We start from the raw sequence: 23,265 nt of genomic DNA on the forward strand, positions 1-23,265 counted from the left end.
TCAACTCTGTATGTCATAATCTGTGCTGTAGTATGTGTCAACTCTGTATGTCATAATCTATGCTGTAGTATGTGTCAACTCTGTATGTCATAATCTGTGCTGTAGTATGTGTCAACTCTGTATGTCATAATCTGTGCTGTAGTATGTGTCAACTCTGTATGTCATAATCTGTCAGGTAGTTTGTGGGTGACTAAGGGAAATTAGGTCGCAAAAAAACGTCCGGTCGGAAATTAAGCAATAAGCGGTCGATTAAAAAGTGGGAAGTTGGGCGAAATGAGTGCTGTAGTACAAGTGATGTTAGCGTATTTCTAATACAATATTTATTCACTTGCTGTTTACTACAGCTAGAACGTACGTATCTTCACTTTCTTCTGCCGGTTTCTCGCAACCAACATGATTTTTCATTTGGGATTTCGAGAAACTTAACATGAATCATTATGGCATTCATACGCACAACACCTCACCATGTTTCAACTTTTAAATTGTCAGTTAACAAAGTCTTTTATAGTAGCACTTCTATGGGATTGATGTACTAGAATGAATGGGTTCAATTATCAGTGTTCACTGATGACATCATTGGCCCTCTAGAGGCGGAATGACACCAGGCAAAGCAGAAGTTTGTCGTCTACTTCACAGCCCGTTTTATACTCGATATTGAGGGCATTTTGCAGCACCTACAAGTTGTTTTATCGCCAGAATTCATTCATAGATCTCAATTTTCATTTACAGAGTGACAAAATCTCTGATTCTGTTCTCATTTTTAGATTGTATGTATGATGGTGATTGTAACTATAGTGGAATTTGTTTTGATGGACGATGTTCATGTAATGTTGGTTACTCTGGCATTCATTGCGAGTATTATCAAAGCTCTTCTACGTGTACTATATTCTCATCAGACTGTAACCATGGTTACTGTTCTGGTGGATACTGTTCTTGTGATATTGGATGGTCTGGTACGTTCTGCGATGTACGAGATGGTGAGTTGTGACAATAAATCTCAATCTTGCATTTTCAGTATGTTTTTCATAATTAAAGCTTTCCAAGAGTTCCATTGCAATTTCACTTCATCAAACATGGACATAAAATGTATAATGGTGGCAATCAATGCAAGTCTTCTGATGATGATCTCTGCAATTATTTGAAACATTACAGCATCCACATTAAGTGAAACATGCATTGATTCTGTTCCATTTGAAATTACACCAGTAAAGGCATATGTGTGAGAAGTTTGTCATGCAGTGACTTCTTAAACTCAATAACTCACAAGGGCTGTGCAATCTTTTTCAGAATGCACCTATAACTATGACTGTGGTAACAATGCCCAATGCTTGAAAGGATTGTGTTCATGTAAGGACGGATACTCTGGTGATGACTGTGAAGTTTTTGAATGCACTGCCTTCAATTCATGTGGTAGTTATGGTTACTGTAGTGCTGGTATCTGTGAGTGCATCATGGGATATTCTGGTACATTTTGCGATGTAAAAGACGGTAAGCTTAGAGCATTTAATGTTGAGCTATCAGAAAAAAACAGATTATACAAGTAGTAAAGACTTTAATCCAGGTCAAGTGTTCAAGTTGAAAAATTGTGTAACAATTGTTCATTTATTCTTACTGAACATGAGATAAACACAGTTCTTCAGATCCCTGAATTCACATGGCTTTATATGGAGATCTGCATAAACACAGTTCTTCAGATCCCTGAATTCACATGGCTTTATATGGAGATCTGCATAAACACAGTTCTTCAGATCCCTGAATTCACATGGCTTTATATGGAGATCTGCATAAACACAGTTCTTCAAATCCCTGAATTCACATGGCTTTATATGGAGATCTGCATAAACACAGTTCTTCAGATCCCTGAATTCACATGGCTTTATATGGAGATCTGCATAAACACAGTTCTTCAGATCCCTGAATTCACATGGCTTTATATGGAGATCTGCATAAACACAGTTCTTCAGATCCCTGAATTCACATGGCTTTATATGGAGATCTGCATAAACACAGTTCTTCAGATCCCTGAATTCACATGGCTTTATATGGAGATCTGCATAAACATAGTTCTTCAGATCCCTGAATTCACATGGCTTTATATGGAGATCTGCATAAACACAGTTCTTCAGATCCCTGAATTCACATGGCTTTATATGGAGATCTGCATAAACACAGTTCTTCAGATCCCTGAATTCACATGGCTTTATATGGAGATCTGCATAAACATAGTTCTTCAGATCCCTGAATTCACATGGCTTTATATGGAGATCTGCATAAACACAGTTCTTCAAATCCCTGAATTCACATGGCTTTATATGGAGATCTGCATCAGATATCACATCAGTTGCTTACTTGTTTAAATCAAATTTTATTTGCGTCTATATATTGGATTCCTTTGTATTACATGCAGATAAATTGCAGATTCTATTGTGATACATATACATATAAGATTCTATATTTAAATACGCTAATATAGTACACGTATTTCTTTTCCACAGATTGCATGTTTAACTCTGACTGCACTAATGGATACTGTTCATCTGGTAAGTGTATCTGTTACTACGGCTTTAGTGGTTCCAAATGTGACGTGGAAACTCATACTGACTGTTCTACTGATTCTGACTGTAACAACAATGGCTATTGTTCTATTGGATTGTGTTATTGTGATCCTGGATACAGTGGTTCAACCTGTCTGGAATATTCTGGTATGTGCGTTTTTAGTGTCATATTTTTCTGGGTATTTGGGTACCTGATCATGAAATATTTGCTGCAGTATGACAATAAAAATAGAAGTGGGTATCTAGACACAGTGTTCTTTATTGGATTTACGTGATATAGTGATATATACCAGTATCATTAGTTCATTTGACAAATATTAACTCATTGCAGTGAGGTCATTTTACACCTAATATTATGCATATATTCAGAAACTTCTAATATTTATAATGTAATCACACAGTATTGAGCATATTTTAAATTTTCCAAACAATCAATGACTGCTAATGTAATTTTTAATGAGCAAATTTCATGTATCAGAGGACATAATGAAACTAATGTTCATTAATTTTTAGTATGACATTTCTTTCTTTTTAGACTTGACTGATGATGAGTCAAGAAGTCAAACAACATACATTCATTACATCATTGGTTTTGTAGTTCTGACTGTCATTGCCATAGCGATATGCATTATCCGAATGTCTCTGAGAACCCAAGGACGTAATGTAGCCAATACTACAAGATTCACCACTGTGACAACAAATGAGAGGCATCCAGTAACTGCCACAGTACCGCCACAACCACCATCTTCACAACAACGTAAGAATATTTCAACATTTAAATTTTGGATACTTATTAGAAGTGCATCTCTATTTGAAACAAACATAAACAAAAATAGCTTTTAATGTAGTGTGTTAGTCGGTTCCACTGATATCTAAAGAGCCACTCATTGGATTTTGATGAAACTTGGCACATAGATACTCCAAACTAATGCGCAGATGTGATTAGTTTTGGGTGAAAATCTGTGCAATATTAATTACCTACTTTGCATAATGATTAATCAATTGTTGGCCTTTCCACTGATATCTCAAGTACTAATCATCACATTTCAATAAAACTTGGTACATAGATGTCATAGGAGACTGCACAAACCAGACAGTTTTTAGGGTAATATCAGTACATATTAATTACCTAATTTGCATAATTAATTAATTTTCAGCTTTTGATATTTCAAGTAGTAATCATCACATTTCAATGAAACTTGGTACATAGTTGTCATAGGACATTGCACAGACCTGATAGTTTTTAGGGTAATATCAGTAGATATTAATTACCTAATTTGCATAATTAATTAATTTTCAGCTTTTGATATTTCAAGTAGTAATCATCACATTTCAATGGAACTTGGTACATAGATGTCATAGGACACTGCACAGACCTGATAGTTTTTAGGGTAATATCAGTACATATTAATTACCTAATTTGCATAATTAATTATAATAATAATAATAATTTATTTACCTAGAAAATATTTCATACAATACACAAAGTTGTACATGCAGTCTAGGTAAAATGGAATCTGAAATAGCTTAAAAGCTAGTCGAGTCAGATTCCTGACATAACTTGAATTTAATGACTTAAGTTAAGACTGACAGTAGGTTACACCTCAATATATTTCAAATACACAAATATGATAATATAATAATATATATATGTATATACATACATTTATAACAAATATTAGTTCTATTCTAAATACTCTGACATTAAATTTTCCCGTATAGTATTTTTGAATATAGATTTTTGTTTAGACCTTAAAGAGATTAATATGCTGTTCCAAAGTTCATTCTAGGTACAAGTAAATCATTTCGACATCTTTGTCGTGTTCTATATTTATGATGTAAATACTGCAAATTATATGTTGACATTGATTGTGGGAGATTCTCATGAGTTATATCATACATAAAACTTAAAAGTAATGACTTATGAAGTTTAAAAATATCAAGAATTTGAAGAGTATTAAAAATTGGTGGAGCATGCGCAGTAAAGTCGGAAAACGTTATAATTCTGGCTACCATTTTTTGTGTGGTATGTATAACTTGAAGATTTGACGGGTATGTACTACCCCAAACTTCTAAACCATGGGTAATATGAGGCTGAATCAACGTTTTGTATAACAAAAGGAGAATATGCCGTGGAACATAATGTCTTAATTTTAAAAGGATACCCGTTTTTTTCCTAATAGTTTTATTGATCTTTGAAATGTGATTATCCCAGGTCAGATATTTATCAATTTCCACCCCTACGAAAGTTGCTGATTCAGTCTCATATACTACATTGTTTTTTTATGGACAGGGCACCTCTTACTGTCACACACATACGCCTACCGCTGATGATCATATATTTTGTTTTTGAACAATTGATGGTCAACTTATTTGCATTACACCAGTGTACAACACTGTTTAAATGTTTGTTAATAATACACAAATCAATATCTGCCCCTGGAGTCATCAGCAAAGAGTCTAAAGTTAAAACAATTGGTAGAGTTTGGGAAATCATTAATGTATAAAAGAAATAAGGTAGGGCCAAGTACTGAACCTTGTGGTACACCACATGATATAGGAAGTTGAAACAGATGAATCACCATTTGAAAAAATGAATTGTGATCTATCTTCTAGATAACTTTTAAACCACTTATTTGGAAGCCCGCGTATACCATAATGACCCATAATGATTTTTTCCAGCAAAATTGTATGATTAATAGTATCAAAAGCTTGCCCTCGTCAATTTGAAGGAGTAGTGTGTTTATTAGCTTAGTGCTGAATTTATTACGAAACCCGTATTGATGCTTGTAAAGAATTTTCTCTTTCTCCAAATAATGCAGTAGTTGTTAACTGTATTTTCTAGAACCTTGCTAATAAGGGGTAACACTGAGATTGGCCTATAGTTTCCGGGGATATTGTTTGGGCCTTAATTTTCAGCTTTTGATATTTCAAATAGTAATCATCACATCATCACATTTCAATGAAACTTGGTACATAGTTACTTAAGGACTGTGCAGACCTCTGATTAGTTTTTGAGTAAATATTTGTACATATTAATTACCTTATTAGCATATAATCAGGTAATTTTCAGCTTTTTGCCTGATATCTCAAGTACTAATCATCATATTTCAATGAGACTTGCTACATAGATCTTCTAGGACTATGCAGAGACTTGATTAGATTTAGGGTAAATAATTGTGGATATTAATTACCTTATTTGCATAATTAGTTAACTTTTTTCATGAATGTTCCACTGATATATAAAGAACCACGAATTGGATTTTAATGAAACTTTTAAAGAGTACTCATCATCACATTTCAATGAATCTATAACTATGAAGAGACCCAATTAGTTTTTGGTAAATATTTATGCTTATTAATCACCTAATTAACATAATTAATTAACACTGATATCTTAATTACTGATCATCACATTTGAATAAAATTTGGTACATAAATTCTCTAGGACAATAGAAAGGCCTGATTAATTTTGGGTTAAAATTTGTTCATATTAATTCTCTAATTAGCATAATAATTCATAATTTTTTTGTTCTGTTCTGTTCATATTAGTTACCTGATTTACATAATTAGTTTTCAGTTTTTCCATCAATATCTCAGGTACAAGTAATTTTGAATTAATTTTTAATGTGTCTTCAATACTCTCAGCACACAGGAGTTCTTTCTAAGCTTTCTTTGATTGTAATTGTCATTGGGTTATTGAGTGGGCTAAGGAAAAATTACAATGTTTACCTGATACTGTCATTCATTGTCACATGTGTCTGCAATGATCTCCTGGCAATCACATGTTTTGTAATGTACAGCATCGTGGAGTATGTGTTTCACATGCTAACTGAAATCCAGAGAGTGAGCGAGGCATTAATACAATGGCTCACTGATGGTGTCATTTTTTGTCACACGTGTCTGCAATGTCACCTGGGAATGATGTATCATGTAACATACAGCAGTGTAAAGTGTGTGTTTCACATGCTGACTGAATCTTATAGAATGGGTGTGGTGCTAAGGGAAATTTATAATGGCTCACCGATGTTGTCATTTCTTGTCACATGTGACTGCAATGTCACCTGGGAATGATGTATCATGTAACATACAGCAGTATGAAGTGTGTGTTTCACATGCTGACTGAATCTTATAGAATGGGTGTGGTGCTAAGGGAAATTTATAATGGCTCACTGATGGTGTCATTTCTTGTCACATGTGACTGCAATGTCACCTGGGAATGATGTATCATGTAACATACAGCAGTGTGAAGTGTGTGTTTCACATGCTGACTGAATCTTAGAGAATGGGTGTGGTGCTAAGGGAAATTTATAATGGCTCACTGATGTTGTCATTTCTTGTCACATGTGACTGTAATGTCACCTGGGAATTGCATGTTTTTTTAATGTACAGTGGTATGAGTATGCCAACATGCTTACTGAATCTCAGTGTTTTGTATCTCAGTGTTCATAGCATAATGGATCTCTTACTATGTCAGAGTCCATTACAACCAGGGTTCCAACTAATTCTGTACTGATTTGTAATCACCAGAAAGTTTGTCATTTACCAACAACTACCCTTAATATAAAGCTAGATCAATCTAATTTAGAGCAAGTTAGGGCTTTAAAATATCTTGGTGTTTCTATAGATACCCACCTCAACTTTGATGAGCCCTTTAACAGTATAATTAAAAAAATAAATAGAGGTCTGGGCATTTTAAAACGCTGCTCTCCATTCATCTCTTTCCAAACATGTAAATCACTTTTTTTATACTCTAATCTTATCTCATATGGATTACTGTTCAACCGTGTGGTCTGTATCTTCTGGTAAGAACATCTCCAGATTACAGAGACTACAAAGTTGCGCAATGCGATTTATTTTGCAGGCTGGTCCTCGGACCCATATTGAGGATATGTTTACTTACAATGGATGAGTGTTAAACAGCGAATTCATTTTAATAAGATGGTTTTAATGTAGCGAGTGTCCCATAATTTGGCACCTGAGTATCTTATTTCAAAAATTAAATATCTTAGAGAAGTGCACTCATATTACACAGTTGACAGGTGACTTTAGGGTCCAATCTGGCCACAAGTCCTCTCTCCCCCAGCAAGTGCGTAATCAAGATACGTACATTTGCTGGTTTTAAGAAGACATGTTCTCAGTATATTTTACAAAATACTGGTAAATTTTAAAAATATTCTAATGTAATTGTTGCTTGTATATTTGTATATATATTTTTTTCTGTATTGTATTTTAATGTAATATTTTAACTGGCTCCTTGTAAAACAGCATTTAGCTGACAGGATTCCTAATAAACTTTGAACTTTGAGCAAGAATTTGACTGAGCTCAGGGCTTCCAAATCCAAATACTAATAACCTTTGTATAAGGATACAACAAGGTATTCACGTAGACAGCAATTGTCAATTGTACAATCTTTGTGCACACTCTTCAGTATCCATCTATGTGAATACATATTCTGATTGTTTAGTATCAAATTGATAGCCCATGTTCATGAAAACGTTGGGTTCCTTTAAAAACAATATACCACACTAACACTATTACATTCCAACACATGAATATACCAAATATTAATATAGCGCTTTAAAACTTCTCGCACAGAATACATAATGGCCGATTATTTTTCTTTCCCAGCATATCAGCATTACCCTTCTTGGTATGAACCATTTCAAAGCAGTCAACAGAACAGACGGGCTGATACAACGGTTCCTATTGTGATCACACCACCGCAACCATCAGCACCAGCAATAGAACAACCCCCGGCATATAACAGTGTGACTAATGATCCCGGAGAAGAAAATCTTCCGCCACCTCCAAGCTATGATGCCGCAATGGAGATGAGGGAAGGAGATGTAACTGGTAATATTCCAAATCTGTACAGTGCTCCGCAACCAGCTCTGGCAAGAGAAGATAGAGTAGTATAATAATGTTTTTATTATCACTGTAGCAACAATAGTCAGACTGCCAAGTGTTTATGACTGGATCATAGACTTTACAGATAATAATGTTTTGCCACTTGTATGCCAGTGTTATTGCCCTTCGTGTGTGTCCATGCTTATTACTAGTTGAGATAAAAATAAAAGTCTTGTGGGGTTTTTTTTTATGTGAGATATCTATCATCAGTTGTACTGAGAATAAGGTATATTGTAAGAACAGTGTGTCTACATTTAGTTTCAGAGATTGACAGCAAAAAGCCAACAATGACCTGAACCGTGGCTCTTTTTAACAATGAGACATGATCTTTTCATGACATTGGTGTTGATTATGCTTGTGCTGATGAAATTAAAGAATTTTTGTTAATTTGTCAAAGTGTTATTTATGAATGTAACGTCTCGATTTGATCACAATAATTTTTTCATCAATTTGTTGCAACCTTTTACGCATTTATACTTTTCCAAGAACCTAAATGATGAGAAAGATGTTTGAAAGGTGAATGTTGGTATTGTTCTTGTCTTACTGTTTTTTGGGTTGCAATTTATATCTAATGAACTTCAAACTTGAAAATCTTCAATAAAATCAATAAAAAGTAAACATTAACTGTAAAATTTTGACTGAGACCAGTACTGATGTCTTTTTTTTCAATATATAGTATAAATAAAAAATGTTACACGTGCAGTGTAGTTTTTCTGCTTTTTTCAAATCTGGTGGATATATTATTTGGGAACTTTTTTACAATTCATGTTATATTATATTATTCTATAATAGACATTGATATGAACTATACATTATAGAGGAACATGAATATTAAGTAATTTTTTTTTTGAAATTTTTTTTGTCAGAATTGTTCCCACGTAAATTTCAGCTTTTATTTACCACAAAATGTTTGAATATATTATCGCATTATTTCAGGAATTTTATACTCATTTTTGCCATGCAATAAAAAAATATCATGTATCTATCTATCCATAAATTTGTTATTTAATCTAGATCATTAATGGGAAAGGTTGTAATACTTATGCTATGTTTTAACTCATTTAGTATAACAGATGAAACTGACGCATTTTTAAAATTACATTTCGGTGCCAGGTCATTCAATCAATTTCTTTCCTTAATTCTTTCCTGACTTTTCTTTCAAAATTATACACATGCTATAGATATAGCAGTTTGCCACAGAAACCATAATCTTTTGTGTTCGAAATTATCTAACAAGACTATGTGATAATGGCATTTTAATAAGCTCTATATGGGTGTCAACCAGACAAAATCAAGCACAATAAAATGAAATCAGATTTTTTGTATGTATTTATTTATTAAACAAATGAATTCATTTACTATTCAAACATGTACAAAGCTATTTTAAATTAGTAAAGTTTTTAAATTTTTATTTTCCAACATGCAGAATTTAGTATTTGGTAATTCACTGGCTATTGTCACTGTTACCATGGTAACATATTGTACATTGTATCTGGTGGTATTCCTGTAAATACTTATAAAATATATTTTTTTTGTGTCAGTGAGATGTACCAGTACCACAGACATACATACTACTATGTTGGTCTGTATTTTACTGTTATTATGCATGTATTTAACTATGTATTTTTTTTAACAATATGTAAATAAAAAAGATGTGTAATATTGATATTGCGTATTTGTATTCAATATTGATGTACCCTGGATTGCCTAAATTTTGCTGCATACAAAATATTATTATACATCTGTCACCATAACACCACAAAATACAGCATGCCGTAATTTTGCAGGGTATTTTCATCCTACCATATGAAGAAATGTGAAATACTACACAACAGACTGATTGCATTTGAGATAATTAATACTGCAATACAATGGTTTAAGTTTTACTTCACCAGCATACACCCATCTGTTTTTACTAAAGGCCAGTTGTCAACTGAAAATAATCTCCTATTTCATTAATATGCCGATGACAAGTCATATTATACAAAAATGCAAAAACTACACAAATCGAATCTTTAAAAAGCATTTGACAGTGTTATAGCTTGAAGGCATGGTTCTGAAATTACGGAATTATGGTGGATTAATTAAATTGTCTTCAACATGCATGTGCATAAAACAAGATTGCAACTTGTTCCATTCTCTTCAACTTAACCCCGAATTTTTAATCCAAATACATGCCACCCCACTTTAAATGACAGTAAAGTTAGCTGTCTGCTATATGCAAATGACATTTATATACTAGTACTTTCTGAAAACGATATTGATCTTCAATATTGTCTAAGTAGTCTACTTACATACACAAAGCACAATAGAGTGGAAGTTATCTGTCAATACAGACAAAACAAAATGTATCATCTTCAATAAAACAAGTCGACTATTTGCCTACAATTGTTACTTTGGCCACGGTTACTGTAACTGTTGTTAATTTCATTGGAACTGCCTGTTGCATATTTGGTGTGCTTACATGCATTTTGTAGAGCATGGGCGGGTCATTTCAGTTGTCTTATCGCTTATTTTGTTTATTTCCAACAAAATGTATGTGGTATCATGGCTTCTCATTGAAACTTTCGCATGGCTGAAATATAAACACTTGCATGGTTTTTAATTGACGTCTTTTTTTCTGATCATGTTTTGTTGGTTTTTTTATTTCAGTTTTCTGCCGATCTTGTTCTTTAGAAACGAAAATGTCATACAAGACAGGCAAATTATATTGAGTTTAAACTGAGCAACAGGTTTTGTCAGGATTCACTGGAACAACTTACACTTTAGTATTACCATGGAGCTAAAAAAAGAAGGAGAGAGGACCCTATTGTCTTTCCTGTGTACCACGTTAGTTGGTTCTTGTTTGCTTAGCCAAAAAGATAAACAATCTCTTCCCTGTTGTCTGTTACTCCCTTCTAATATGGATTACGTGATTCGTGTATATTCGGAACGCATTCGGTATAGTCTGGTTCCCTGCCCCATTTCAACGCTGAGGGCAGGGAACCAGACTAGCATTCGGTATTCGCCGACACACTGTGTGCAAAGGCCTCTGGGACGGAGAGCGCGATTAGGGTTGACTGCGCATGCGCACAGTAACAAACAGTACAGTAATCTTCCAACCTAGCGGCGAACCATCGACATATGAAATGCGATCTTTACCGACCGCTGGACGTCGCTCGCAGAAAATGAAAATAGAGTCTAAAAGCCAACTTCACAACGATAATAAATCAAGTTGAACTGTTTTGCAAATGTTTGCGGAAAATTTGGTAATCAAGCCTCGAAAATCGTCAACTCACGGAGCACAAAAATGTTGTAAATTGACGCCAATTCTTGAATAATCGTCCGACTGTTGTGCTTCCGGTCTTCAAATACGCAGAATGACCTAATGCACCAATCACATGCCACTGCGCATACGCAGTGACCTTATTTGTTAACTGCGCATTCAATTTTATGAGAGGGGCGTACATCTCACTTGAAATACAGGACTACGGCACGTCTCACTGTGCAAACATACACCAGCTATCGTGGATTTCCATAGAACGAAATTCAATGGGTTTAATTGGATAATCTGGGCGTGAAACAAAGGGAGTTTATTGGCTAATATTGCGTCCTCTCTCCTTTTTTTAGCTCCATGGTATTACTGAAAGTATCGACACAGACACAATAAAATGGCGTGCAGTTGTTGATTGCAATGAACTCTGGGAAAATGACGTCTTATTTGAGTGATTTCCTGTCTACATTTTATGTTAATGATTTATCACAGATTATTAGTACGTCTTTTGTTTCAATTGTTTACCCGCGACACGCATCCAATGAAAAGAACATGGTTTGTTTTTTAACCGTCTTTTTTAGTGCTTTGGCAAAAAGGAAATACGTAATTTTTTCTAAAAAGCTATGAAAAAAAGCGAAAAAGTTATACTCTCCTTAACAGGAGTGAACTAAAATCAAATCTAAGCATAGCAAGAATAAAAACTTATGAGACCAAAACGACAGTGAGGTATACATGAAAGTATGTACAATTGTTGGAGATTCATAATATATATTTGTATTCGTTTTATATTGCTATTATTATTATTATTACATGTCATTTCGCTATAGTTAATTCGTTTACCTTTCGCATGAAGGATTCCTCTGAGTAATTCTCGACCAATTAGAATCATTTAATTTCAGCCAATCATTTTACTCTGTATTGTATCTTTTTCTCCCGCGTACTTACATTTTGTATTTCCCGCTTACATGTTTTCTCTCACGTTCGATACGCACCTATATAAAGGGCTAGTTTCGGGGCTCCTTATTCATGTGTTACATGTTTCTATGCCAGTTTATCCAGCAATAAACCATACCGTGTTTTGCATCCTCATTGACTGTTTATTCTGCCATCAAGTTCAACTGAAGCGTATTATTATACCCCACAACAATCTGTGATAAAGGATATTAATCATTTCCATTTTTGCAGATTCATTCTGAGAGTGAGGAAACATCCCTATAATAGGCATACTATACGAAGAGTTAATGGAACATCCACTTCACGTTTTCATACAGAAACAGCTAACCAAGTACTACAAACAAAGCGATTAACTCGTCTCACGAATTAATAAAGAAAACAGCAGTAGTTAAACAAATAAATAGTAAACGGTTCAGTAATATAAGGACGCAGTTGTACAACATCAGTACAGCACAGATAATAAATACAAAACAAAAATATTCAAAAACATTGAGCAAAGAAAATATACATATCATATTAATAGAACAATTCATTGACTATTGGAACAAAACGGGATTGATGTAAAATAGACTAGAAAAATAAATCGAAAAGTTGTTCAAACTAGATAATTACTTAAATTCGATAAAAAAAATGGTCGAATTCCGTAAAAGTAACCATGACTTGAAGATCGAATCAGAATGGCACTCAAAAGCGAAGTTAAATCCATCTGCACAGACAAAGAAATCGACGATGAATATATATCAAAATTAATACTGATACAAGACAGCGACACCTCAAATTGTTGATATACATGATTCACAGTTTAATTCGTACCGTACGTTTATTCGTCCCAATTCATTTTTGTCCTAATACGCTATTTATTTTGATTTGTAACAAGAGTTCGGACAACCATAATTACTAGTTGCTAGTTACCCAGTACCAACATTTCTAGTCGAGTCGAGTCGACTGACCCGGAAATGTGCATCAAGGCTGGCTGATAACTTTTCAATGGGACATCTTAGTCGATGTATTGATTATAGATACAGTTTGTTGTTCGGATCTAGTATATTGCGCATGGGACTAATCGACCGTCTACCATATATTTGTTAAGTGTCCGTTGTTTTTTTTTTCTTTTCTTTTTTTAAGGTAATATTGTGCTATATTTTCTTTCTCTTTTAGTATTTTTGCTTTGGAATTCCTCCAGTCCCCCTGTTCTGTCCGGCCAGCCTGTATTAGGTGATTGGTATAGGCTGATCTATCAGGCCCCGTGTGAGCAATAAAATAAAATAAAACCATATTGCAAGAGAAGTGGAGTGTTTTAGGGTAGAAGCCTAATCATAAATGCAAATCTGACTCAGAATTTATTCATTTTTCAAATAAATTGTACTTCCAGGCATTTATAAGGATATTGATTTGAAAAAAAGTTCGGGGTCACCAGCTCAGTTTTCGACTGAGAAAATAATGGTTGTAATTTAGCGTATATTTGCCATTTTGACAGTATTAACGTTTTACCATATGCTCCTATGGCAGAGATATTATGCCATATCTCAAATTGTTCCCTGGTGACATATGCTGAAAAAATCATATATTGTTAATGATGGGGTACTTATTGTTGTCCTTAATTACAAAATGTACAAGATGTCAACAGTTTCTCAAAATACGTCATCATTTTACACAATAAACCAATAAACACTGTCATGCTATTTATGCCCTTTCTCAAAAATTATGACTAGGCTTCTACCTTATGCTTATAGCCAATAACATGCATTTTCTTCGATCGTATCGCCACCTGATAGTGACCTGACCCACAGTGAGGGACTGTGCCTGACCTAATCAAATATTTGTTTGTGTACGCATGCTCAATTTGGGTTCATGGTTGCTGAATGAGTGTATATCATATGTAAGTATGTTTTGTGTATCGCTCCCCACTCAGCAGAATTCTCTCTAGGATTATTGCTCAGTATTATTCTTGCCACGAAATTACTCACTATTGTACTCGTTACGCTTTAAGAAGATCTAGTAACTGTAAAGGAGCGACAGCTTATTGTTAAACTAGACGAGGCAGAGAATCGCGAAACTGCGCCCCAACAAGCAGATGTGAGTTGCAATCTGACGTAACGGTACAACGACGGTCGCGGTGACTTTGCCCTGGACCATTGGCGGTGACGTGTTGTACTTGTGGTGCGACTAATCATTGGTATTTGACTAGTCCGTTCAAAAACAGTGTCTATATAGTCTGTCTCAAATTATACACCTCGTGAATGCAACAGAGATGTAGTTCATGTCAACTGCCAGGCAGAGGCCGGCCCGTGTCAAGGAGGATTTTACACAACACGCAGTTTTTGCCAAAGCTCTGATGTGCAATAAAACAAAGTTGTTTCAGGAGCACTGCAGGGTCGTGGAACATTTGCTGCAGTTTATGCAGCTCTCTTGATCGTGGTATACGTTGCGGGGCCGCAACGTAATATCGAAATAGCTTAAGCGGCCAATAAGAGCTGCTAAACTGCAGCAAGTTGAACATATGATTGATTATACCCGCGGGTATATAAACAAGTCGTCTCAATACACCGGATATCATGAGGGCGTAAATTTGTTTTATATGGAATATTTATAAATGTTTATAAATTTCAAAAAGCTGATTGAAAACAGTTTGACTAATCACAAGAAGATGAACCTATTCACTGGCTCATGTTCACAATTTAAGGTTCTTTGTCGATATACTTTTACTTGCATTTTCTAAAATTTATTTCAGAGTAATTTCAAGTATTAAACAGCAGTGGTCATTGCATCACGCCACTGTTGCGCAAACTGACGAGTACAAACTGAGATGTTACCAATCTTCAATTAGATAACAATTCTTTGGTAATTGGAAGATATCATCAACAGTAATTAGTTCACGTCACCCCCAGGTTAAAACTCATACTTGTGATAAATTAGAAAAGTGCATTGGATGACATTAACACTTATGTCGCATATGTGCGGCCCAATGACCAACACCGTTTAAACAAATTTGATAGAAATTATCAGTTACATTCATGGCAGTAAATGCGACAATGGAGAATTGAAGAAACCTTGTTAAGACTCATGATTAATGGACGTCATCCAATGTACCTAATCATCTTCCCTCAATTTGAACAAAGTGCAAGGATCTTTCGAGATAAAAGTTTTTTAAATATTTGTAAATGGCCATAAAACAAATTCACGGCTTCATTTAACCTGGTGTAATGAACATTTCCTTTAATCCAGTAGATTAGTTTCTGGTGGTTGTGCATTGTTTTGCTAAAGCAAGGTGAGATACATAGTCGTGTTGGCTACTGTAAAATACTTTAAATTATTTTAGCTGGAATTAATTTTCCCTGAAATGTGTTTTGAGGTGTTTTGTATGGAATTTATTTTCACTGATTTCTGACGAGTTGAATGTGAAATATAGGAAAAAAGGTATATTCACTGGATTTAATTTTCACTGAATCATTCTTTCAGTGAAAATAGCGAAAATTTATTCCAAACGAAAATAAAGTATCTCACAGTAACATATTGACATTGTAATCCAGCTAAAATAATGTATTTTAGTGTATGTTAAAGTTATGGTAAAAACACAATCTGTTGTTGGCACTGAATAATTAATACTTTCCCTAAAGATCAACTTGGCTTATGTTTAAATGTTTTATGTTTTTTTTTATTGTTATTTTTGTTTATTCATGACTATTTTGTTGGTCTTATTTGCCAATATTATATTGCACATCTGTTACCTTTTATTAACTACATAAATAAAATTGTTTACAGTATTTTCACTTCACTAATTTATAACACGTTATATTTCATATGATTTCCCCATGAATTTATAATCACAATATTGTGCATATTATAAATGTTTTTCAGATCAACTAAAAAAGGGCCAGCTTGTGGTAATTTTGTTTTAATGAATGTCGTTCATGTTTTGTTCATGTCTGACATTTATACCTCATGACCATGACAGCCAATCAGATTCACGCATTACAGGAAGCATATTCGTGTGTCGACCTGCTGCCATATTTGTATGTCTACCTCCATCCGAATACCTTTCTTCCCTATTTACCTGATTTAAGCCAATAACTTGTATACAACACATCGCAATTATTCATGAACTTATTAGTTTGCCAGGTTTGCATTCACTTTTTAAATATCTGACCATTTTGTTTGAATGAACGCTGTTCCACAGCCATATCTCTGACATGCCTTGACCAATTAAGTTTATATATATTTTATATATACACATACAAGATGTTCGAATGGTAGTCATTTTAAAGTGAAAAATACATCCCAGATCTTGGTGACTGTGAATACTTTATTTTTGCTTGGAATTAATTTTCGCTATTTTCGCTGAAGGAATGATTCAGTGAAAATAAAATCCAGCGAATATACCATTTTTCCTATATTTTACATTCAACTTGTCAAAAATTTCATACAAAAGACACAAAACATCTTTTGAGTGAAAATTAATTCCAGCTAAAATAAAGATTTTACAGTATGCATAAATACATTGTAACTACTAGTTAGCAAGAGTTGGTTGTTTGCACTGGGAAATAAAACAATGGCGTTGTTTGCTACAAATGTAATAAATACACATGTATGTTTCTCCATTACTAAAACTACTTACGAACAACATTGTTACAAAAGATTGCAAGCTAGTGATGATCAGTGAGCAAAAATTGGTATCAGAATTTGCATGTTAGTTGGCAAAAATATAAACAAATTACATATGTCAACCAATATGTCGAGGACCAATAGCATGATAGCACATCTATATATTTTAATAAAATATTCTTTTTTTTAGATATCAGATTTCTTAAGATGCCTACAAAGTTGAAATCAATGTCATCTCATCCGCTGTTTGGTGTTTATCTGGTGTTCAGTATCATACTACATGGTACATTATCATCGGCACAGACAGGTACATTCTCACATCAGTCATGGTCTACAAATAGTATTTCTCATAAGATGAATGAAATTCAAAGCAGGTTCAAAGACAATTGATATTTATTGACTTATGCAGGTATTATAGTCTGTTTTGCATGTGTCAATATTAAATTTTTTTAGCTTATGTCATGGTGATGTCTGTCTGTCTGCAGCAAATTTGTGAAGGTGATATCTCAAAAATCAGTGATCAGAATCGGTCGTAAACTATAAGACAATTACAAGATCTGATTAGGTTTTGGTACGAATTGTTAACATTTGCATTTGAAAGGAATTCTCATTTCATTGATAAGACTAGAACTGGTTCTCAGATTCACATGAAACTTAACACTGCTATATTTGGAATATTTGTGCAAGTGTTGTGCATAATTATTGAGCACAATTAGTATCTGAATTGATTTCTATTTGTTTCAGAACCAGCTCTATTTGTAAACCTCTATTTTTTGGGAATATTTTTTGTCATTTATGGTTAAAAATAATGTTTTTCAGATTGTTTTGCAATTTGATATGAATATTGTTGACATGGATTACACTCAGAATTATTATTTTCAAGGCACCATTGCAAGTTTTTTAAAAAATTGTTTGCGAATTTTCAAATTCTTCTCCAAAATTAACATTGCTTTGAAATTCATAATGTCAACACATGGACTGGTACTCTCTCAAGTTTGTTTATTTGGTGAAGATATCACTAATTCACTATGTTCAATTACCCACCATAGACTCCGGTCAAAGTTAGAAGAAGCATCATGACCCAAAGATTCTTTTCCCTTACGTCACGAACCACGTGACCGAGCCTATATGGCAGCGCTATTAACGGCTGTACAATCACTCTTCTTTCATCTCCGCCTCGTCGGGAATGATTCTGAGCGGCTCTGCCTGTCTCGTTTGCTTTTTCCTGTCCGGGTTTCTAGCGTGGGTGACTGCTGCAGCCGCGGCATTTGACATTCTAGCTGGTAGGATAAGTTTTTCTTGTCTCTTTACCCTCGTGTCGTTTCCCCTTTGTGTGTAATATTTTTTCACAACAAAGAAATTAAAACCCGGCGCCACTACGTAACCACTTGTTGGTTTTGTGGCGGAACCTTTTATAACTGTTTCGTTTCCCTCATGCATATCGTCTTTTTTTTACAATGTATTTAGAAATGGATAGATATACTGGCAACGCCAGAAGCTCGCCGCCGGTTTTATCCCCTCGGCCTATGAGGCAGGTTTGCATCAACTGTGCACAGAACATACTAGATTGGAACCCTCATACTAAATGCGTACGGGGTTCAGGCTTTTGTCCAGAGGGCATTTTTGATCATTGGAGTTCCGGGGCCTGGGATTCTTTCCAGCATTGCGTTAAGATCGCTGAGACTGACCGCGTTGCTCGCTTGGGAAAAGATCGTGCATCAGGTTTAATCGGTAAGTGTGAGTTGTGCATTGGCATGAGTGGGAAGTCCTCGTGCTCGGCTACCGGTACTTGTACCAAGACGTCAAGCAAGAGGCCCAATGGTGGAGGTACCGATGTATTTCGTTTTCCCCCCGCTGATTGGAGGGAATCCTCACAGTCTTCTTTTGCAGGTGGTGTGTAAACAGGAAGAAACACAGGAAGCACCGCTCGCATTCTAGACACATCTTTTCCAGGGGGAACCCCCCATCCTCTCCCCCCGGCTGATGGGGGGGGGGCTCATGCTAGTGGCACCGGGTCTCTATGGGGACCCCAGACACAGAACACCAACGGGGATGCTGGCAGCCAAGGCTCCGATCTCGGGGCATGGCTTTCGGGACAGGGTACACATTGTACCTCCCCACCCGCCTTCAATCAGCCAAGGTTCACCGCGTGGTACCAGACTCAAAAACTTACTTTTAAGTCCGAGCTCCATCATGGTTTTCGACTCCCTATGGCTCTCTTGGCTGGGGCTACTACAGTGCAGTGAGATGCGGTTTTAGATAAAATAGATGTCAAGTGTTTCATATAAACATGTGTTATCTTGTTTTTATTTTTTTAGTTTGCACTTCAATGTCTGACTGCTACAGTGGAGACTGTGTTTCTGGACATTGTGAATGCATTGAAGGATTCTCTGGCATTTACTGTGATGTTTATTCTCCATGTCATGATCTTTATTTCCCATGTGGTGAACATGGATACTGTACAGAAGCTCAAACATGTATTTGTTCTGAAGGTTATTATGGTGCATATTGTAATGAGAAATATGGTAAGTTAATAATTGTGATGTTTTATTATGCTTAGTACACTAATACCAAACATTGTGTTTGTTTGTGGTTGACTACGGTAATCAGCAAACTTTGAGACAGCTTGTCTATGACTAGGGTCTATTGTCGCAAACTTTATGGTAGTTTGTAATGAGAAATTAGGCAAACATTAATGTAGTTTGTGGGTTTCTGAGGGAAAATTGCACAAACTTCAAGGTAGTTTATGAGTGGCTAGGAAAATTTAGGGAAACTTAAATGTAGGTAGTGGGTTTATGTGGGGTAGGCAAACTATAAGGTAGTTTGTGAGTGACGAGGAGAAATTAGGCAAACTTTATGGAAGTTTGTGGGTTTCTGAAGGAGAATTATACAAAATTCAAGATAGATTATGAGTGGCTAGGAAACTGAGAGAAACTTACATGTAGTTTGTGGTTTTATGTGGGATAGGCAAACTATAAAGTATTACATTTCGCTGATTTACCATTTCAGGCATATTCAGTGGGTTTTTAAATTTACGGTTTTATCATTTAGATAATGTGTTTTAAGCTAAATTTTACATATTCACTGGGTTTTAATTTACTGCATTTTCCAGTCAGCGAAACACTGCTTTTGGAGGCAGCCATGTTGTGTACGCCCTCAACATCAAAATATGTTCAAAGCTTGAGTTCTCGATGTCTAAACTAGCGGATTTCATTCCTGCAGCTAAGCTTTTCCTGACCAAGCTATGCTGCACGGTGTCAAAGCTGTGATTTTCATTAAAAAGCTACACTTTCATTGGTACCCCTGAAGAGGTCAAGTTGTTATTAAAGGTACATCAGATTTATGAATGCAGTTTCTTGAGCATGTATGAGACATAGTTTGGTTGCGCTTGTGTACTTTAATAGTTTGGACCTGGGTCAATGAAAGTTTCAGTTATCAGATTAAGGGAAATCACTTTATGATGAGTTGTACCCACATAGAGTACATATTGAATTGTAGATGTTCCATGTATTATTTTAACATTAACATTATTTTATAATTTAATTAAATGACGGGGACTGTGACAGTCATGTCTTGTTAAATAAAATATGGTAGTGTATGAATGGCAAAAGCGGTAAGCCAACTTTTGCGGTAACTCTGCGCTCGCCATTTACACGCTCCCATTCCCAAAGAAGAAGCTACAACGTGATCCCCGAAATGTTGCCTGAACCAATCACAGAACAGACAATGAATTTTCGGATTAACACCTCTTTTTTTCTCCCGCACTAACCAGCTATCCCCCACACTGCCGAAGAAAACTTTTGTCTTCTACTGACTTTCTGTTCTGGTCTGTTTTTGAGAATGATATTTTATTTTTATTGAAAAAACACGAAAAACATAAACAAGAGACTGTATGCAAGTCCAAGTGGATTTAGTCATATAGCACTATCATTTATACCAACTTGCATTTTAACAACAGTTTTATATGGCATAATATTTTGGGCAAACATTTGAAATCACGGGTATGACCATTGCAATTAATTTTTTTTTTCGCGTTGTCTTATTTATATTTTTTTTTATTTTTCTTGAATGTGTCAACATTTGTTCCAGCTGCACCTCACTTGCATTTTTATTTTTGGTGATTGGCTTGCGTTTCTTTTGAACAAATTTTCCACCCCTAATTTTATATATAATTTATGGAAATATACAGAAAAAATAATATACATAAGTTATTACTACAATGGTTAGCACGTTTTGATTTTGAATTCCAAATTTGCTTGACAAATCTCAATTAAACTGTTACATATTCTATTTTAGGTACTGTTACTAGAAAATGACAGAGAGAGACTAGAGTGTTTTTAGACAGCTTGGAAAAACACAAAGAAATAACCAAAAATACTAGACTAAAGAACAAATAAAAATCAAGGAGGAGATGAGTAAGTGTTAATTAATAGTTTTTATAATTAAGAATTCGTTTTATTCAAGCTTGTTAAAATAGCAGTTCATTGTAATAATAAATATAGTGTTAGTTGTAAATAATATTTCTATCATTGCAGCTGATGGAATGCCTGGAAAAAGAAGTCAAAGAGGAAGAAAAAAAGATGTGGGACATGGTGACTAAAGTTGTCGACATTATGTTGTCAGATGAGGAAGACGGCAAAGAAGATTGGAAAGGAATGCTCATTGTGAGGTCTCCAACATTCAGGTTATGGCACTGAACAACTTGATTTTGGATTTAGACAACTGAGTAGCCAGCCATGATTGTCCCAAGTTTTGATGACCAACATGATTTTTTTTTCTGATTTCTACCCAAATGGACTCTTTCAATATTTTTAGCTTATTACTGGAATTTTATTACTTTTGTTTCCTTTCTTTGAATTTATAAATTACAAATGCATTAATTTTTGAATGTCGTTATTTCTGTGATACAAAATTTAAACCACTTGAAATGTACTTATTTTTCACCTTCAATTAAATTAAAATTAAAACCCCATACGATTTATTTATGTATGTCGTGGAAGATTTGTGTACTTGTAAGTGTGTGTATTGTTATTACAAATAAATACTAAATCACTTGAATCACAGATGTCTGTCTTTTATTCCCACATTTACAATTACCCCAAAACAAGTCCTCAATATTAATTAACACAAAATTTCATTAGTTGAAATGTATTATCATTCACCTGAGATCTACTGTGAACGTTATTTCCGATTATGAACTGTTCACGTTGCCCTTTAGTACTTATTTCATGAACATCAAGTGGCCATATTTGATTTCCTGTGGTATATGCGATCTAGTCTGATGCAAGTCACAGGGGAACAGTCACTTATAACATACAGATAAAAAACGACTGATCACTGGGATGTCCATGGGTGTGTCAATAACCATTTCTTTATCTTTACATGTATATGACAGTAACAGGAGCTCAAGATATTGCTAGGTTGTTGTATTGTGTTTATAAATAAATGTGCTGCGGTAGCAAACACGAGTAATACTATCGATACTTTATTTACAATGTATAAACAAAATACTAGTATATAGTAAAATTACGAGCACCTGCGGTGCCCTGTCGAACCAAATTACTACGTGACTGATAAACCGGAAATGAAGTTTGACCAATAATATGTGACCTGTATGCAAATGTTCCTGAAAAATCAGCCAATAGCATGCGCTTTAAATATGCCAAGTATATTGTACTCAAAATATACGTAGATTTGTGCCGATATTAATTATGTGCACTGGTTTGTTGCGTGACCGTATACGCAACGTATACGTAGATCTGCGTCAGTATTAACTCTGTGCAGTCATGTGGTCGTATATACTACATGTATGTATACATAGGAATATGTTAGACAGCATTGTTCTTCATTACGTGTACGTTAATGAGTGCAGTGTATGAGTAAATATACTGCTGTGTATATTTACGTATCAGTATGTTCCAAATGTGTGAATATACGTTGCGTATTCGTCATACACACGCTGAATCTATGTGTGCACTGACCAACGTATT

At 34.8% G+C, this 23,265-nt stretch overlaps 2 protein-coding genes and 1 long non-coding RNA gene across 3 annotated transcripts in view; all 3 read left to right on the forward strand.

The window, feature by feature from the left end:
• Window positions 1-10,130, forward strand: part of LOC102806450 (uncharacterized) — a 29,019-nt gene extending 18,889 nt beyond the window's left edge. The window contains exons 4-8 of the mRNA XM_085497165.1: window positions 765-977; window positions 1,288-1,488; window positions 2,496-2,702; window positions 3,091-3,312; window positions 8,188-10,130. Of these exons, the coding sequence (XP_085353291.1) occupies window positions 765-977; window positions 1,288-1,488; window positions 2,496-2,702; window positions 3,091-3,312; window positions 8,188-8,477 (1,133 nt within the window). The 3' untranslated portion in view covers window positions 8,478-10,130. The remainder of the gene's footprint in view (window positions 1-764; window positions 978-1,287; window positions 1,489-2,495; window positions 2,703-3,090; window positions 3,313-8,187) is intronic.
• A 5,773-nt stretch (window positions 10,131-15,903) lies between these two features.
• Window positions 15,904-20,602, forward strand: LOC102806330 (uncharacterized). Its single transcript, XM_078011857.2, has 5 exons — window positions 15,904-15,941; window positions 17,466-17,582; window positions 18,743-19,006; window positions 19,594-19,800; window positions 20,498-20,602. The coding sequence occupies exons 2-5, from the start codon at window positions 17,483-17,485 to the stop codon at window positions 20,542-20,544; spliced, it is 618 nt and encodes a 205-aa protein (XP_077867983.2). The 5' UTR covers window positions 15,904-15,941; window positions 17,466-17,482; the 3' UTR covers window positions 20,545-20,602.
• An 824-nt stretch (window positions 20,603-21,426) lies between these two features.
• LOC146747965 (uncharacterized) lies at window positions 21,427-22,333 on the forward strand. The gene is made up of 2 exons (XR_014928896.1): window positions 21,427-21,690; window positions 21,811-22,333. It is a non-coding gene; the product is annotated as an uncharacterized LOC146747965 (long non-coding RNA).
• The last annotated feature ends 932 nt before the right edge of the window (window positions 22,334-23,265 follow it).

The sequence above is a fragment of the Saccoglossus kowalevskii genome, chromosome 3, assembly GCF_978046115.1.
Source record: "Saccoglossus kowalevskii chromosome 3, keSacKowa6.1, whole genome shotgun sequence".
Classification (NCBI taxonomy): Eukaryota; Metazoa; Hemichordata; class Enteropneusta; family Harrimaniidae; genus Saccoglossus; species Saccoglossus kowalevskii.